We start from the raw sequence: 20,202 nt of genomic DNA, 5'->3' as shown, positions 1-20,202 counted from the left end.
GCTGCGCCACTCGTGAAAATATCACTTTTGGTGCCCACTCGGTGAAATTATAACGTGATATTACACCAAAACCAACAATTATCCTCTATGTTATTGTAGAGCTACAAATGGTAGTCAGCAAAATAATCATCTTTGGCGTTTATAACACTTCTGTTCTCCTTTCGGTAGAATAGTTCTGTCAGATTTGTGTGGCCAGTTAATTCCAACCTTAGTTTATTTTCTGTTTTTGTATTAAGAAACTCTGATAGTGTACATTAGGCATATGTGCAGTGCAATAACATACATTACATTATGCATTAAAGCAAAGAACTATAAAATACACAGAATGGCAACTTGGGATAATCCCGCGTCATCTCGTGTTAGCGTGTTATCTTATTTCAAAGCGTTTGCCGACTTGATCAATCATGATCAAATCAACAGACGCTTACTGAAGTATAAAACTGGTGGTACGCCCGGCAAATAATAAACCAATTTGAGTCCTTTTTCAAACAAAAACTGTTGATTTCTCAGACTTTCAATCATAAATTCATTCCTTCCGCGTGTAGAAAATACTAATAACATTAAAAATGCACCATTATCATGATAAACAAATGACCCGAAAGTAACCTTATTTCAAAGCATTTGCTGACTAGATCAATCATGATCAACAGACGCTTACAACGAGATCTCATTCAGTTGTCACGGGATGTTGGCGAGATTTGCTCTTTATGCCTTTCAAGTTGCCGATCTGTTTATTTTATAGCTCTTTGATTAAAGACATAAAAATGGAGAACATAGCACAGGATTTATTTGTCCTTTATTTCGAATGATAAAATAATGAGGTAGAATATAAACCATCAGTATAGACAGACATTAATATAAAATGCAATAAAGTTAGCACTTTAACTCAAATGCTTCCATAAAAATCAGTCAAAGATTTCTCTTCTGTGAGGTAAAATTCAAAAGGATTGATTATCTAACTAGCACTATACCCTTATAATGCTGGACATGACTAATTCTGCCTTTGCGACCAGTGCAGGTCATGATCAGTCTGCACATCTGTGTAGTCTGATCATGACCTGCACTGTTCGCCATTCAGTCAGTATCTTTTTGGTATGCACCCCTTTTAACAGATAATGGTGCTGTCCAAATTGAAAGATGGACAAGTTTATTATAGAAATTTAGCAAGGCATGGGTTAAATAACATATTTCATCACAAGCAGACACCTGGGTACAACTAGCAGCCTTTCATACATGAAAGAATTGTACGCTTCAAACAATGTTTTGAACCCATAGCAGTGCGGGGCAGCGACCATAAGCACTCGGCCACAGAGGCCCAAAAATAAGAATATTCACATGGTCCAAGAATTGAATAAAACAAATCCTGGTAAACAGTGTTGTGCTCCAACTACAAAACTAACAAGATATGCTTTTAAACATCATAAAATATAACAAGATATGTATGAAACTTAATTTTGACACAGCTTGATGTATTCGTCAGAAAAACAAAGAAGGAAGTCAATCATTGTATAACCTGTAATCAACAAGGCAGTCTGAAAGACAGCTAAATCCCCCGCCACTGCTATGGATAGTGAAAGGGTAAAACCTTTGATTTTAGCTGTGACCTTGACCTTGAACTGACATGGCTGACTCATGAATTCTGCACAACGTCTTGATGAGGTGATCATTTGACCAAAGTTTCATGAAAATCCTTCAAGGGGTTTAGAAGATACAGAGCTGAAACCTTTGACCTTCAGTTGTGACCTTGACCTTGAGTTGACATGGCTGACTCATGAGTTCTTGATGAGGTGATCATTTGACCCAAGTTTGATGAAAATCCTTCAAGGGGTTAAGGAGATACAGAGTGGACACCAAATGGAAGGCTCAAACCTTCGACCCTTAGTTGTGACCTTGACCTTGACCTGGCATGGTTGACTCATAATTTCTGCAAATCGTTCTGATGAGGTAATCATTTGACCCAAGTTTTATAAAATTCCTTCAAGGGGTTTAGGAGATATATAGCGGACACGAAATTGAAGGCTCAAACCTTTGACCCTAAGTTGTGACCTTGACCTTGAGCCGACATGGCTGACTCATAAGTTCTGCACATCGCCTTGATGAGGTGATCGTTTGACCCAAGTTTGATGAAAATCCTTCAAGGGGTTTAAGAGATATAGAGCAGACACAAAATGGAAGGTTCAAACCTTTGACCCTAAGTTGTGACCTTGACCTTGAGCCGGCATGACTGACTCATGGGTTCTGCACATCGTCTTGATGAGGTGATCATTTGACCCAAGTTTTATAAAATTCCTTCAAGGGGTTTAAGAGATATAGAGCTGCACAAAATGGAAGGCTCAAACCTTTAACCTTGAGTTGTGACCCTGACCTTGAGACAGCATGGCTGACTCATGGGTTCTGCACATCGTCTTGATGAGGTGATCATTTGACCCAAGTTTTATAAAATTCCTTCAAGGGGTTTAGGAGATATAGAGCGGACACAAAATGGCAGGCTCAAACCTTTAACCTTGAGTTGTGACCTTGACCTTGAGCCGGCATGGCTGACTCATGGGTTCTGCACATCGTCTTGATGAGGTGATCATTTGACCCAAGTTTTATAAAATTCCTTCAAGGGGTTTAGGAGATATAGAGCGGACACAAAATGGCAGGCTCAAACCTTTGACCTTGAGTTGTGACCTTGACCTTGAACCGACAAGGCTGACTCATGGGTTCTGCACATCGTCTTTATGAGGTGATCATTTGACCCAAGTTTCATGAAAATCCTTCAAGGGGTTTAGGAGATATGGACCGGACACGATTTTGTTACGGACGGAAGGACGGACGGAAGGACGGACGAACGGACGGACGGAAGGACGGACGGAAGGACGGACGGAGACCATTCCTATAATCCCTCCGCCACGGCGGGGGATTAATAATTAACACACTGACCAGTGATAAAACATTACAACAAACAGCCAAATAATGTCTGACTTGTAAGTTGTTACCACTCCAATGAATGAAGTTCCGCATGATTTTTATCACCATGATTTAATGAGCAAGTAAGCATGAAAAATAAACAATGCATTCTTGTGGTTTAATAAGGCAATTCAAATAAAATAAAAAGCATCTCGGGCATTTAGCAAAACAAAGAAAAGATGAGGCATATCATAACTAAAAATAGTACTGGTAAGTTGTAATATTCAAACATGGCAAGTAAAAATAAAGAGGTTTAAAATTGAAGCTATACTAGTAGCACAATTTACAAATGCACTTCTTAAGCCCCTTTTTAAATTGAATCTGCACCAAGACAATGTATAATCCAAATAAAGCATGACAACAATAACCATTTACACATAATACTTATACAAACCAGACCTAAGCACGATTAAAGCGTAATGTCATTTACATTACAATTACTTTGGTTTTAAATGTAATTAATTACATTAAGATTACAAAATCAATGTGCTTTAGATGTATAGGTCTATGTTCACCTTTCAGAGTGGACATTCTATTAAAACTTATTATTTACAATATAGATTTTGCCTCAGTTAAAGATTATCTCAGTGTGCTAATAATCATAAAAGAGAAAATGCAGTATGTTTGAATAATATATATTTGTATCATGGCTTCAAGGAAACCTGGCTTTCTATCATACTCTATCTCTGCCTCCTTGAAAATAACCATTTTTTCTCATGAATCCTTATTCTTTCTAATCCAGGAATACTGTAACACACACAACATCAGGCTTATAATTGAGCCGTGCCATGGGAAAACCAACATAGTGGGTATGCGACCAGCAAGGATCCAGACCAGCCTGCGCATCCGCGCAGTCTGGTCAGGATCCATGCTGTTCGCTAACGGTTTCTCTAATTGTAATAGGCTTTGAAAGCGAACAGCATGGATCCTGACCAGACTGCGCGGATGCGCAGGCTGGTCTGGATCCTTGCTGGTCGCATACCCACTATGTTGGTTTTCTCATGGCACGGCTCATATATGATACAGAAAATAAACCTTAACAATCATAAAACAGACTTCAATGCATCAATTTGAGTTTTAAATTCCAAGAAGAATACATTGTATTTCATGAAAAATACCGTATTCACTGTAATTACTTAACAAATACTGATCATTCTGATTTATATCTTCCTCTAAATGTAATACTTGTCAATTTACTGCTGAAAATATACTTCATCCAGCAAAAGGTATCAATTCTCCATTATCTCTAATTGTAACATCATTCACTCAATATTTATTTAAACATGGTCCTGTATAGAGTTTGGAAAAGTGTTCTGTCACAGCCTGTTTAATATTTAATACGACCATTTCACATTCCTGGTAACACCTGCTTATCTGGTAACACAAACCTGTAAATAAAATTGTAAAACAAAATAAAAATAAACAACTGTCAAAAGCAAATACAACTTTTTAGAAGAAATTTTCAGTTTTTGTGTAACCCTGAAAAGTATTCTCAAATGCCACTCAAACCTAGCCTGCTTGCGGCAAGTGATTTTGCCTTTGCAACCAGTGCACCCCAAGATCAGCCTGTACATCCGTGCAGGCTGCTCATGGTCTGCACTGTTTGCTGTTCAGTCAGTGAATTTTCAGTGAACACCCCTTTGAATCATAAGTGGTACTGCCCTAAATGAATGATGGACCAGTCCATCTTAGAAATTCAGCAGGCTAAAGGTTAAAGATTCCATATATAACAGACCACCAAAATAACAGAAGCAACATGACTGTAGATCCTAGGATGAGCTTCCATCTCCAGTATGAGGTTTACTAAATATCAATATTCTTTATTTCAATATGAAACAAAAAATTTTAATGGAATAATTAGGGATCTGCATATTCAAGAAAATGGTATTGTCTGTTTAGGGTAAACAAAGCAACTTGATATACCCTTATCATGTTTGATACAACTGATTCTGCCTTTGTGACCAGTGTAGATCATGATCAGTCTGCACATCCATACAGACTGATCATGATCTGCACTGTTTGCCATTCAGTCAGTACCTTTTTGGTAAGCACCCCTTTTAACAGTTAACAGTACTGTCTAAATTGAAAGATAAACAAGTTCATTACTGAAATTTTCCAGGATAAGGGTTAATACATATTCATGTGGGACTAATTTTCATGGAATTTGTGGTTGCATCAATGCAGGAAATTAAATCCAAATAATTAAGCGAAATTCCGAGTCTTTTATCTTGATAAGCAGAAATCCACAATTTAATATCCCAGTGAAGTAGCTGTTTTGGGCAAAATCATGAAATTCGATGCCCATGAAATTAGATGCCCATGAAATTCGATGCCCATGAAATTCGATGATTTCTCAGTAACAGCTTCAGCAGCAAATAGTTCTTAAAATTAAGGTTTAAAATTGACTTCTTAGAAGATACATCAATACTGCCAATTTTCTTTAACCCTTAGCCTGCTGCAGGCGAATTTAACAGCCTTTGCAAACAGCTTGGAACCAGATCAGACGCCGATTAAATCGGCGTCTGATCAGGTTCCAAGCTGTTTGCTACTCTGACAATATTTCTTCCAATTTTGGAGCAAATTGAATGAACTTTACAATTTTAGCAGACGACATTTCCAGCAGACGACAATTTATCTAGCATGCTAAAGGTTAAACATTTCAATGACCTAATTCATATTTTGAGATTTTAAAATGGGGATCTATGATAAATGATGGTACACCTATCAAGAGTAATACCATTTTACCATTACTGAAAGTAGTCCCTTTTTGCAATTTCTAGCACATATTGAAATATGGAATTTTTTTGAAGATAAAATAGTTTGTGTTATGACTGGTCTTTGCACAAACACAAAATTTTGTAGGGCTAATGTCAAAACTTGAAGAAAAAATATGAAAATAATTTCTGATGGCATGTTATCAAACATCTATTGGATGGCTTACAGGTCAATAGTCAAATCTATTGACATTCGATCCTTACAACCTTGAGTAATAGCTTTGGCTATTGACCAGCAAGCCATTCTGTAAGTGTATAATAACAGACTCACATAAGCCAAGACTTTTCAAAACAACGCAGCATCTTAAGAGCCTAACCTAAAAATACAATGTGTATGTACTTACTTTTGTTTTGCATCAGGATCACCAAATCTTTCCCTGCTGTAATATTTGTACATAAGGCTCCTGTCTAATAAATGTCCATTTGCCTTTAGAAATGATTCAAACGTTGGTGCATCTTTTGTGTTCTCTATAGCATCGGCAATAACAAAACTGTAGAACATTGTTATAGTCTCATGGTAACCCGTCTTGATCTGCAAAATTTCATATTCCATACAGGTAATGCATTTATTGTTATCATCATCATCATCATCATCATCATCATCATCATCATCTCACCAAACAGAAGAAGATCTTTTAGTAGCATACAACACAGCTAAGCAAAATATAGCAGACTAGGTTTGACTGAAATGCACCCATCATACACCCTAGCTTCTGCTTAAACTGAACTCTATTACATTTTTTTTTAATTGTCTGAGTAGATTTCTTAAAAGTCTTGCGAAGACTTCGCACGACTGCTTGAAAATATTTATTTCAGAATATGACAGACTGATGTCAAATTCTCAGGTGATGTCAGACCTGCAGAGTATGGTGATTTCTTCTTGCATTTATTGTTGTTACAAGTAATAATTATTACCTGTAACAACATCGATAGATCAAAGCAGAAATCACAGTGCTGTAAATCTGCAGACATTGAAATGGACAGCTGGTACGCAGCCTAAAGGTATTTATGATGGTACCACTTTTACTATGCAATAAAGAACTACTATTTACGCCATTATTCAGTAGTATTTCAGTTAACCTAACCAGTGTTTCTTGATTCTGTACCAGAATCTGAGGTGGTGGACGAGTGATTTCAGACACAATATTATCTTTTATCAAATTGTCATGGAGAACATATGCCCCGCACAGGGATCGAACTCATGACCCCGTGATCCATAGTTCTGCGTTCTCCCTATTCAGCTAAGCAGGCGGGCACCTTTGACACTATTTCATAATTAACTGTGATGTACAAACAATGACTTTCAATCTTCTTTGTTTAATAGGCAAATAAATCAGTTAATCTCAGAATTTCATCAAATAACTTAAATCGACATGAAAAAAGTTTTACATATTATTATAGCATATATACCTGATCTTTGTGAATCTCGTTGTAATGTTGAATTCCATCCCTGAGAAAAATAGATAAAAATACCAATTAAAACAAGTAATAACCAATTAAATCAAGTACTGCTACAAAATGATACATGTAACATCCCCATATAATTATTTGGATGTGCTTAACATCTTTTTAAATCTGACTTTGAACTATAATGGTAACAGGGCTCTAGCGAGTGGGTGACTTGAGCGAAATAGTCACTTTGGAACTTCAAATCTAACCTCAAAGCGAAATGCAAGTTGCCCAATTTTCTTTGATCTGCACTCGCTAATTACTGCCATCCGGACTGTTGGCAATTTGCACGGTGTAACAAGAGCTGTCCGTAAGACAGCGCGCTCGACTTTTCTCAGTGCTTGACTCTGAATTAGAACTTTGCCAGTAAAAAAAAATTCCAAGTTAAAAAGGGACATAACTCAAAATTCAAATCAGAGTTATGGAAATTGTGTCTCCTAGTGTAGACTTTGATAGTAAATAACTATTTTGAGTTTCAAGTCAAAAGCTTTAATAGTAACCAAGATATTTGACTTTATCAAAAATTTAACAAAAAATTCTAAGTTAAAAAGGGGCATAATTCTGTCAAAATTCAATCAGAGTTAAGGGGATTGTTTCTCCTAGTGAAGACTTTGATGGTCAATAAGTATTTTAAGTTTCAAGTCAATAGCTTTGATAGTAACAGAGATATTTGACTTTAACCAAAAACTTTAACCAATGGCGACACCGACGCCAGGGCGAGTGCAATAGCTCTACTTTTTCTTCGAAAAGTCGAGCTAAAAATGAGTGCTGAATACACAAACACACGCCAATAGCATAATTGAAGCTCCGCCTACTTCAGGTACTTGCGAGATTTTCATGAGAAGTTTGAAAGCGAATCAAATTATCCGATACACTGGAGACGATTGTGTTTGGCCAATTAGCGCCACAGTTACGTCTTTGACATTTTGAACATATGCAAGTGCAAAAAAACAATTGAAAAAAAATAACACTGGTGAAACAAAATGTAACGTTGACAACAAAACAAGAGGGCCAATGTGGCCCTAGGTCGCTCACCTGAAAAACACACCATAACACAACATAACAGTGTAAACATGTTTGACTTAGTGATTTCATGGAAAAAAATATTCTGACCAATTATCATTAAAATTGAAGCAAAAATCTTGAGTATAAGTAAGTATTTTCTGTGATTTGACCTAGTGACCTAGGTTTTGACCCCAGATGTCCCATATTCGAACTTGACCTAGATTTCATCAAGGATATCATTCTGACCAAATTTCATGAAGATCGATTGAAAAATACAGCCTCTATCGCATACACAAGGTTTTTCTTTGATTTGACCTAGTGACCTACTTTTTGACCCAAGATAACCCATATTCGAACTTGATCTAGATTTAAACAATGCAATTATTCTGACCAAATTTCATGAAGATCAATTGAAAAATACAGCCTCTATCGCATATACAAGCTTTTTCTTTGATTTGACCTAGTGACCTACTTTTTAATCTCAGATGACCCATATTCGAACTTGAACTAGATTTCATCAAGGCAATCATTCTAGCCAAAATTCATGAAGATTAATTGAAAAATACAGCCACTATCACATACACAAGGTTTTTCTTTGATTTGACCTAGTGACCTAGTTTTTGATCCCAGATGACCCATTTTCGAAATCGGCCTAGAATTCACCAAGTCAATCATTCTGACCAAAATTCATGAAGATTAATTGAAAAATACAGCCTCTATCGCATATACAAGCTTTTTCTTTGATTTGACCTAGTGACCTGCTTTTTAACCCCAGATGGCCCATATTCAAACTTGACCTAGATTTCATCAAGGCAATAATTCTGATTATAATTCATGAAGATTAATTGAAAAATACAGCCTCTATCGCATACACAAGGTTTTTCTTTGATTTGACCTAGTGACCTACTTTTTGACCCAAGATAACCCATATTCGAACTTGATCTAGATTTAAACAATGCAATTATTCTGACCAAATTTCATGAAGATCAATTGAAAAATACAGCCTCTATCGCATATACAAGCTTTTTCTTTGATTTGACCTAGTGACCTACTTTTTAATCTCAGATGACCCATATTCGAACTTGAACTAGATTTCATCAAGGCAATCATTCTAGCCAAAATTCATGAAGATTAATTGAAAAATACAGCCACTATCACATACACAAGGTTTTTCTTTGATTTGACCTAGTGACCTAGTTTTTGATCCCAGATGACCCATTTTCGAAATCGGCCTAGAATTCACCAAGTCAATCATTCTGACCAAAATTCATGAAGATTAATTGAAAAATACAGCCTATATCGCATATACAAGCTTTTTCTTTGATTTGACCTAGTGACCTGCTTTTTAACCCCAGATGGCCCATATTCAAACTTGACCTAGATTTCATCAAGGCAATCATTCTGATTAAAATTCATGAAGATTAATTGAAAAATACAGCCTTTAATCGCATACACAAGGTTTTTCTTTGGTTTGACCTAGTGACCTAGTTTTTAACCTCAGATGACCTATATTCGAACTTGACCTAGATTTCATCAAGATAATCATTCTCACCAAAAATGTTTGAAGATTAATTGAAAAATACAGCCTCTATCGCATACACAAGGTTTTTCTTTGATTTGACCTAGTGACCTAGTTTTTGACCCCAGATGACCCATTTTAAACCTCGGCCTAGATTTCATCAAGGTTATCATTCTGACCAAAATTCTTGAAGATTAATTGAAAAATACAGCCTCTATTGCATACACAAGGTTTTTCTTTGATTTGACCTAGTGACCTACTTTTTGACCCCAGATGACCCATTTTCGATCTCGGCCTAGATTTCATCAAGGTTATCATTCTGGCCAAAATTCATCAAGATCAACTGAAAAATACAGCCTCTATCGCATACACAAGGTTTTTCTTTGATTTGACCTAGTGACCTAGTTTTTGGTCACAGATGACCCATTTTCGAACTCGGCCTAGATTTCATCAAGGTAATCATTCTGACCAAATTTCATGAAGATCAGTTGAAAAATACAGCCTCTATCGCATACACAAGCTAAATGTTGACAGACAGACAGACGACAGACGACAGACAGACGACAGACGCCGGACATCGAGCGATCAGAAAAACTCACCTGAGCATTGCTCAGGTGAGCTAATAAAACCTTTTCAGCTGACTAAGCAATACTTAACCTTATCATTGGAATAGCTTTGTCCCGTCCATTTTCTGTAATATAGTTCCAGGCCATTCTTATATGAGCCTCGTGAGTCCAGTTCTCAAAAGGAAGTGTGGCATCTTCAAATGACTGTATAAAAATCTCATCTCCAACTGATCGAAATGACCTGTAAAACATATTAAAAGTTAGTCTTCCATGACTAACAGCGTCTAGGACCAAAATGAAATGCTCAACTATTTTTGACACAGTAGAATGGGAAGATTTTCTAAAAATACCACTTATTACCAGCCAAATCAAAATTTGTGAAATTAGTGAGAAAAAAATACACTTGACTAGCATTGCTTCTGTTTGGGAAATTAACAGAAAATCCATAAGTTTATACATATTGCACCAACTTAACTAATGATTTAAAATTTAGAGAAAAAAAAAACAGCCAAAAAAGGTGTTATTCATCAGTATAATTTGATATAATTAAGTTCAAAGCAGAATTTTACACTGACACCTCAGCTTAAAAAGTGATTAACTGCTTCTTAATGTTCATGCAGTTAATAAGTGACAATGTATTTATCTGAAAATTTTGTGGAAAGAGAGACAAAAACTGATTGTATTTTATAGTATGTAGTTGATCTCCCTTTACTTAACTACTATTTTAAAGTCCTTCAAATAAATGGGGTGGGGGTGGGGGTGGGGGGTGGGGGTGTTATGTACATACTGAGAAATCATTACATTCAACATGGATTATTTTTGTGGATTTCCTGGTAAGGTCAATCTATGAAATCAAAATCCCAACAAACAAAGAAAATGCTCTTTAAGGTCTTTAAAACTCTGGTGTGCCAATGGCAATGCCATTTCCTTGTTTATTATTGTCTATATTAAAGAAATAGTTTGTCAACTAAAGAAGCTTATTAAAGAGAAACATGCTCTGGCAAGATTGTGTTGGCTTTTGAATTTCCATAATCATACCTTTAAACTTTGAAATCCATGAATTTATATGTATATTATCAGATTTTGATTCACCTTGATTAATATACCTATACCGGGATGTGGATCAATTTCAATCCATGTTTGTTCCACATTACAACTACTATAATGATTCTATAACATACCTTGATTGATATAACATTGGATGTGACACATTATCATCTATATGTGCATCATATATGTGTCCGTACCATACATTATGGTCACCTATAGCGTGTACAGAGTCTGCCCTACACTCCATAACTGCACAGCATCCTAGAAGTACAGGAACACCCTGAAAGTTGACAAGATTATCACGTCAATAACATGCCTGCCAGCTTAGCTCAACAGGTGAGATGCAGATCTATAGATCATGAGGTAGTGAATTTGATCCCCCACGCAAGACACATTGTTCTTAGTCATGATTTGATAAAAGACATTGCGTCTGAAATCATTCATCCTCCACCTCTAATTCATGTGGAGGTTGGCAGTCACTTGCAGAAAACATGTTAGTGCTTGTGCAGAATCAAGAATAAATGTTTAAGTTAACTGCCTGCTTTTACGTAACTAAAATAATTTTGAAAAATGGTGCTAAACCTCAAAAAAGACACTTCAGTGACATAAAAAAGGTCACAGAACCCTTTTTTCCAAAATATTATGAGTATTAGCTTATTTAGGGTCCCTTAATTTGGATGAAGAATGCTGGACTTATTTTCTATATTCTTCTCCAGGCAAAACTTAAAAATGTTGATTTACTAGTATTTAACATAAAGTTTACCATTGGTAAATAAAAAAATAAGTGTAAATGCAACACAGTTAAAAGCAGAGGGCTGAGGAAGTTGGATTAAATATTAAAACAGTTTTTACAAAAAACTTAATTTTTGCGGTGTTATGGATGCGAGTATGTTTCATCTACTTATTATAGCAATAATACATTAAGATATTATGTAGCAAACAGCTCATATTGCATTTACATGCTACATTCATTCAAGGCCAATCAAACAAATACTGGCTTACAGAGAGCTGCCGCTTAACATAAATTATTTTTAAGAGTTAAATATTGGTGTACCAATACCTACAAGAACATGTTCACCATCATGATGTGCTAATTGTTTAAACTAGTTAAAACCTAGTATAGACTGTCCTACTTACCGGAACATGTTCACTGTCGTGGTGCGCTATTTGTTCAAACTGGTTTACACCTGGTATAGACTGGGCAAATGTCATCCCATAGCTCACCTGTACATAGCAACAAACATTTTCATCAAATCACTCCAATAATTATTTAAAAACTGTTTCACTTTCGCACTAAGTTTAAAATGATCTCTCATGGATAGATATTTGTACAAATGGGTATATATCATAATAAAAGTTATATTATTGTCTTATCCATTGATAAATTAATTTCATAAAAATTTAAGAAAAAATACATTTACAAGATGAGGAAGAAATTAATAACAGATCTTTTATTTTTCAAAGTCTCATTGGCATGTTTTATTTCTACAGCACATTTTACACAAAGACAAAGTGAAAACAGACTCTAAGGTCCAGCAGTTCAATGACAGACTATGAAATCTGGGTCACAAGTTCCATCTCTAGCTCCTTCAAGTGGATCAACTAGTTGATGCACACACATAAAGACAATCTGGACCTTGACTAAGCGGGTTCAGCTCAAGCTTACCTGGTGGTTAGCCAGTGTGTGGATGGCAAAATGTTTTGTTCTGTTTACAATATCATGAAATTTACTGAAAAATATAAACATTTCCATCAATGATCAGTTGGTTTGGTGCATCAATGAATCAGGGTAGAAAAAATCCTAATCAAATATATTAATATATTTACATTTGCGAATCAAAAGGCTGAATAGTATCGTTAACATAAAAAGCCTCTGCAATGTGATGAAATTTAAATAAAATTAATGCTAAATGTTAAAAAAAAAAACAAGTAATAAATATTGTCATTTAATTCATTTTTCATTTATAGAAAAATGATATTCATTAATTTAACTTTTATACAAAACTGAGAGGAACTGACACCATCTACAATGCTCCTTCAAGACAAACTCCTTCCCTTCAGGAACAATAATTCATTTATAAGATGATAGATCATTGTCAAATAAGCTAAAAGATTTGCAAAAAAATGAGGACAGAAAATCGAAGAAAGATTGGTTCGTACCTTGGAATTTTTAGACATATAGATACAATTGGTGGAGAGAATGAAACACTAGTGAAAGATGTACAAGTCATTCCTCGCTTGTGCCACACACCATCTTCATGATACCCTGATGTCACAACAACAACTGTAAAAAAACAACAAAAAAGATCATTAACCCATTGTGGTCTAATTTTATGTCTTGCACAACCAGTTTTAGAAACAAATGAATGGTTGTGTAATATGTTTGGTTGCAACAATGTAAATCCCACTATGTAACATTTAATCTAGAGCAGTCCTATATCGACAATGCCTAGAATACCTATACAAGTAACAAACATCAGTTGTGCTAACAACTGTCAGGTAACCTAACCATGGCTCTACAGGTTCTGTTTCAGTACTGACTTGTTCTCTGCAAGATACAATGTACTGATAACTTCCCCACATGAATCAGTTGGTAAAGACTGACTTCAAGCAAACTTTCCTCTGACTTCTTGATTGATAACCTTGAACTAACCAGACAGACTTTGTTGAGATATAGCTTAAAATGTTTATTACATTTACAGTTGCCGCCAATAACCCATACAGGTGACTCTTTCTGAAGACTGTTAGAAATTTAGTGAGAGGATAATGCAAGATACAGATGATGCTCCAATTCAAGAAGCCTCCCTGGTCCTTAGCATGAAAGGTGTAAAACAATCTTATCCAAATTTTAGTAATTTTAAGTTACAGGAGTGGAGACTTGAATCCACAACCCCTGTTTTCATAGTCAGAGTTACTATTGGACATCCAACCTATGTGCTGAATCAGTATACTAGAATTTCGTCTACAAATTAAGGAGGTAGGATACCTTGTTACAAGGGTAAATTCAAATTAGTTGAACCGCAGCATGTTTTTGTATTTCGTGTAATATGAAGTTTTAACTGCTACAATCTCAATTTCGTTTGTCTCTGTCCCTTCAAGTTCAATTTTTATCCAGGTTTGAAGAACATGGCCCTCCAAAGGTATTTCATATTGAAAGAAGAAGGAAAATACGGATATTAAACACTTTTCAGTGTATTTTAGTTTCATCGATATCCGTAGAAGTCTGCATAATTGATAATTTTACTGGTATGCACGTTATCTTTCTAATATAAGCTTAAAATGTATATGTCGCGGGGCTCGTGTTTCCATGGTAACGCATTTTCTCTCATTTTTAAACAACTATGTATAAAAATAGGGGTTTTCGACGGCTTCAGTGTCATTCTGTTAATGACCAACATGAAATATTTGGGTAATATTATTAGCAAAATACCAAGCACTTTATATGGTACCCTATTTTTCTTAAATTTTAAAGTAACCATGGCAACAGAGATGTTTAAAATAGCTTATATCTTGCTGTTTATCGTAATTTCTTTAAAAAAAAATATTGAATAAGATTATCTTTCTGGTTGATGTAGCTTTAAAACATATTATTTCTAACGTAGGTTACATTTTCGTGCTATTTGCATTTATTCAAACAAATTTCATAGCTTAGAATACGTACAGCAGTACCGCTCGTCTGCCATTTTTCATGGAAAAATCGTTCAGCGTGCTGCTATTATTCTCATGGATATTGTTGAAATGAAAATAAAAAGCCGAAGCTGTGTTTCTGAAATAGACCAGTGTCAACGCTTTTGAATTTTACATTTAGATACATAGGTCACGGGCTTCGTTTCCATGGTAACATCAATTCAATTTAAGAAACCACAATTTTCTATTGAAATTTGAACAATTTTAGATCTTTGTTTTAGTATGTAAGTAACAAATTATCAATGGAACCTGAAAAATAGGTATTACAAATCAAACTGCTAGACTTTTTATTTGAAAATGGCCGTAACAAGTAACCTTTTACCCAACTATATTCCAAATAACATTGGTTGCCATCATCCATTTTCTTACATTCCGCATAACATTTCAATATAACTACATAAAAGAAGCAAAATATTGATTATTATTCAGAGCAAAAGACTCATAAAAATATTTCAGCAAATAATGGTTATTTGAAAATAGTTAAAATAAAGAAAATGTACAGAATTACGTACTTTCAAGATAAAAGCTATTAATTTTGCGCGGTAACTGACACGTAACGTCATGACGTCAATGACGTCATTTTAAGGCAACAATGTTTTGAAGCGTTTCTGCGGCAATTTATTCATTATTTCTGCATTATTAAACCATAAAGCATCAGATCGAAGACAAGTTCATGATTTGTTTTCAGAAGAATAAATATACAAACACATTTAGTTTGTCGTAAACGTTGTCGTAAATCGTCACGTTAGCTTCCGGTTGGACATGCGCACATACAAATATGAAGGTAACCTACCTCCTTAAATGGAAACAATTCCTAAATCAGTATATACAAAACACAATGTTGTCTCCTTTATAATGGCACAATTCTAGAAGTTATTCAGAAAACTGTATACTATGGTCACCTCACTCAACTGGATCGAACAATTATTGAAATACTCAAAATACATCATTAAAAGGCAAACACCATTACTAAAACATGGTCATGTTTCCTGGTCACTTTGATCACTATATTTGGTGCCACAAATGCACCCTGAAATAGTGCTTCCCTATTTTATCTACTTATTTGCATAAAAGACATTCTAGAATCAAAATAAAATATAGCAGAACCATGTTTTAATATATCTAAACACACTGAATCAGGTATACAACACCTATAATAATTCACTCAGACTACAATGCCTTCGTGATATTACATTTTTTTTGTATTCTACTGGCATATTATAACCTATTGGTACTGTTTAGATATACTAAAATAAGGTTCTGCTATATATCATTTCTTGAATGAGAAACTCAGTTACCTGGCTGTGGGACATTTTGCATGATTGTTTTATATGTTTTTCTTGTATCACAGTCCTCTGCTTGGTGATGCAATCTGTCTGTTCTGTTTAAAATTTCTTCAACTAGAAGAAAAGTATTTCTACTTGAAATATAATTTAAGTGACATGTTGCAAGTTTTGAGTACCTATCAAATATCTATTGTATACTTGAAACATAACTAAACTGTCACTTAATTTCCAGGTTTGATATAGTAATCAAATTTTCATTGCATACCTACCGGGTATTTGAATTTATATTACTTAAATGTCATGTTGCAAACTTGAAGCAGTCAAATGACTACTGTTTACTTGAAATATAGCTTAAATATGTCACTTCAAGGGTTTGAAATAGATATCAAGTTCTCTTGTATGATAGTAGCATAATTTAAATGTCACTTTGCATTTTGTGTAGTGAAATGGTGCCTAAGAATACCATCCAAATGCTCTACCTATTGAGAAACCGTGCCCCTATATACATGTATATATATAAATCAAATAAATAAAATGACTTCACATGCCTTCCCAACAGTATTTAACTATAAAAATACAAACTAGTTTCGCCTATCGGCTCATCAGTGTACACACAATATATATATATAACCCTTTAAAAGGTCTTCAGAATTACATTGTCTGAGAATGGTGTCCATTTATCCCAGCACAACGAGTTTCCGACCGCTTAACAAGTTTTCTGTCCAATTTTGTTCACATGCAAGTCCCAACTCTTTGGTTTATTGCCTCATACTTTCTACCATTATAAGTGCTATAAAAGCATACCATTAAAGTTTCAAGTTTCTTACTAAATCCCTGGCATGATCTGTGATTTTGCAAGTCGTCAGTAGGAAGTCCTGCTGGAAATTTACAAGTTAACCTAAATCCAACCATGTGTGGTATTTTCGCTCCAACAAAAAGAAATAGCCCTAAACTTCACCATGGCAATCAAAGAACACCCACAAATCAAGTCTGGTAACAAACATCAAAACCAACAAGGCAGATCAATATACTGCAGGTACACATGCCTGAATTGGCAGCTAGATTACAGGGGGTAGGGTAAAGTAAATGGCAGACAAAGTTAGTGCATTATCTAAAGAACTATATCATGTGCTCAATAACTCCAGAGAAACTAGGTGTCACATCTGCTACATTGATAGCTGTCACAGATGACAATGTATTACATTACTGCTAAGCTTTTGACACTCCTAATATTAAAAAATGCTCAGAAATTGAAGAAAGCTGTTGCAAGGACAGGCATCAGGATTGCACTGTCAAAATAATTTTGTGAAGTATGCTTCACAATTTTGGAAGGAAACATGGGATAAGGAATATACATTTAGTGCAAAAGATATCTTAATAATGGACATTGCTTAAAAGAGAATTCCTACATTTTTTTTCCTTTCATAGAATTTTTTCAAATTCACATATATGATAGGAAAATTTGTGCTGAAAACAATGAACAAATAAAAACAATAGGTCACCAGGCTTGTTTTTGTGAAAAAAATGTTTTGAGCACACCCACTGTTGCTGAAACTGCCAGAGATTTTTCAACATTTTCATAATTTTCTGCTTTTTTATAAATACCAACCAAAATATACATCAAGACAGCACAATACGTTTTTTTTTCCTTTTACAGATTTTATTATATTCTTATTTGATATCATAGTCATATTTGTAATACTGTATCCTTACAATAATGGGTACAAATGAAAAAAAAAATATTGTTTCATATTTACTTATGTGAACTTTTTTCAATGAAAAATGACCATCGTGAAGAATATTTTTTTAAATTTTGAAAAAACTCTTTCATAGAATTTTTTCCTGTTTTTCTTGTGTATAGATAATTGTATTGTGAGCATAAAATTGGCTAAAAATGTATGGGTCACCAGGCTAAATTTTATGTTAAGACCGCTAGAATACAACACCTGTTTGGACGGAAATGGCGCGAACCTGGCCAAATTGATTACATGTATGTCTGCTAAAAGTTAAAAAAAAGTTTTAATAATTCTTAATTCTTTCTATAATTGAATACTAAATAATCTGAAAGGTGATATTGTCTTATCAGTACTAAGTCAATTATCTTACATTATATGAACAACACTGTCTTTGTACTAAAATGCGATGTGAAAATACAACCACAAAAATAGCAAGATACCTGTCAGGTGTGATACTTGTCAATACAACATAAACCAGTATCAACATTTGATTACTGATAAAACTTATCAAAAATGTTATTTCATTCAAGATTCCTCATATTTAAGATTGTCTGTAACATGTTTCAACAAATGTTGACTTCAGTTCAGTTTTCCATAGAAAGTGTCGACTGTGCAGAAAGATGCGCAAAAAAAACTATAGGAATTCCCTTTAAGTAAGAATTTGTAGTAGGCTAGTAGCCAAGGAAACATGCAGGTTTTTTGGTAATAAGAAAAACCTCCTGAAAACATAGTACTGCTACATTAAAAGGAATTTATATAAATTTCCAAGTACCAAAAACTGAGTGAAAGTCTAACTTGTCCTATCTCCACTGTAAACAATGAAACAATCACAACTGATAAATTTGGCTTGTAAAGATTTTTATCATACAAAGTCTTAGATGGACGAAAATTGGTGGTGGTCGGAAATAGGTTGTTTGGGGATAATTGATAAATTGGGAACATATTTTTTCCTGGAATTGAAAGAATAATAAATACTTCTATTTCCTGTCACATACAAAGTATATAAAACGATGAGAAAAATTCAAGGGCAAACATATGAAATCATCTCCCGTTTTTAAAGATAAAATAATTTAGTCTCCTCTATGAAAATACCGTTCTCAATAGTCATATTCAGTTATCAAATCCCCCTACTGGGCCCTAGCCACTGCCATGTTTAAAGATATTCATTATTCCTAAATTTCATGTATATGATGCTTGCCAAAAGCAAAAGACGTCACATTTACCAAACATATCGGAAAGAACAATTTATGTGAATAAGGGACCAACATCCCCACTTTCCTAGATCTGTAACATGAAAGGCAGTGGCTACCATTACGGTACCGTATTCCTAGACAACCCTATGAGGATAGGCTAGGATTACGAAAGTATTTTAAGAGGCATAAAGTATATGTTAGGACACGCATAAATGATGTTTTAAACTTACTTATTTCAGTTAATTTTTCATGCCTGCCTTATTATTTCGTGTTTTTTCTATCCGCCGTTTTGGGTTAGTATAATCTTAATGGCGGCACACGAAAATATATTAGAAATATGAGTGTCAAAGTTAGATTTAGAAAAAATTCTATACATTGAATTTTATGATTTATAACCATCGATTGTATGTTATTAAAGACAATTTGTGTTGACTTGATGAAAAAAATGCAGGTATATATGAAACATAGATAATTCTATATTTCCGCGCACCGCCATTAAGATTATACTAACCCAAAATAGCCGATCGATAGCACGAAATACTTAGTGAAATTAAGTGAAATGAGTAAGTTTAAAATGTCATTTATGCATATCCTAACATAAATTTGATGCCTCTTAAATACTTCCGTAATCCTAGCCTATTCTCATAGGGTTGTCTAGGAATACGGAACTCCCGTAATCCTAGAACCGGAGGCTAGGATTACGGTACCGTAATTGTAGCCACTGCCAACATGAAATCTACTCTAGTATTGCCTATTGGTACCTGTAGAGCTCATAAAACGACACAAGCTGCATGTGGATGGCACTGTCAGGGATTCCAACAGCTGTAACGGGGCTCCAGTCTTCAAAGACTGTTGGAGAATTCGAGAAAACATTTTATTCAGGAAAACTATCAAAAAATCTCAAAAAATGACATTCATCATTTTATGGTCTGCTAAACGCTTTTAAAATCAATACAAAAAGCGTTTGGTGATATGGATGAAGGTC

At 34.7% G+C, this 20,202-nt stretch overlaps 1 protein-coding gene across 1 annotated transcript; it reads right to left on the bottom strand.

Moving 5' to 3' along the window:
• Positions 1 to 779: 779 nt before the first annotated feature.
• LOC123563846 (uncharacterized) lies at positions 780 to 20,188 on the bottom strand. The gene is made up of 10 exons (XM_053536449.1): positions 19,979 to 20,188; positions 16,301 to 16,402; positions 13,476 to 13,599; positions 12,982 to 13,045; positions 12,453 to 12,539; positions 11,447 to 11,595; positions 10,357 to 10,506; positions 7,137 to 7,176; positions 6,071 to 6,258; positions 780 to 4,340 (listed from the first exon to the last, which is right to left on the bottom strand). The coding sequence occupies exons 1-10, from the start codon at positions 20,088 to 20,090 to the stop codon at positions 4,301 to 4,303; spliced, it is 1,056 nt and encodes a 351-aa protein (XP_053392424.1). The 5' UTR covers positions 20,091 to 20,188; the 3' UTR covers positions 780 to 4,300.
• Between the last annotated feature and the right edge of the window lie 14 nt (positions 20,189 to 20,202).

The sequence above is a fragment of the Mercenaria mercenaria genome, chromosome 2 (assembly GCF_021730395.1).
Source record: "Mercenaria mercenaria strain notata chromosome 2, MADL_Memer_1, whole genome shotgun sequence".
Lineage (NCBI taxonomy): Eukaryota > Metazoa > Mollusca > Bivalvia > Venerida > Veneridae > Mercenaria > Mercenaria mercenaria.
The sequence above is the reverse complement of the archived record's forward strand: the minus strand, read 5'-3'. Positions and strand labels throughout refer to the sequence as shown.

What these genes read in the sequence shown, in the direction of transcription:
- LOC123563846 (XM_053536449.1), bottom strand. Translation starts at nt 20,090, where the DNA reads ATGTTTTCTCGAATTCTCCAACAGTCTTTGAAGACTGGAGCCCCGTTA. An exon ending in ACACACTGGCTAACCACCAG is followed by an intron (nt 12,540 to 12,981) that starts GTAAGCTTGAGC and finishes TGCTATGTACAG; the next exon opens with GTGAGCTATGGGATGACATT. An exon ending in CCAATGTTATATCAATCAAG is followed by an intron (nt 10,507 to 11,446) that starts GTATGTTATAGA and finishes TATGTTTTACAG; the next exon opens with GTCATTTCGATCAGTTGGAG.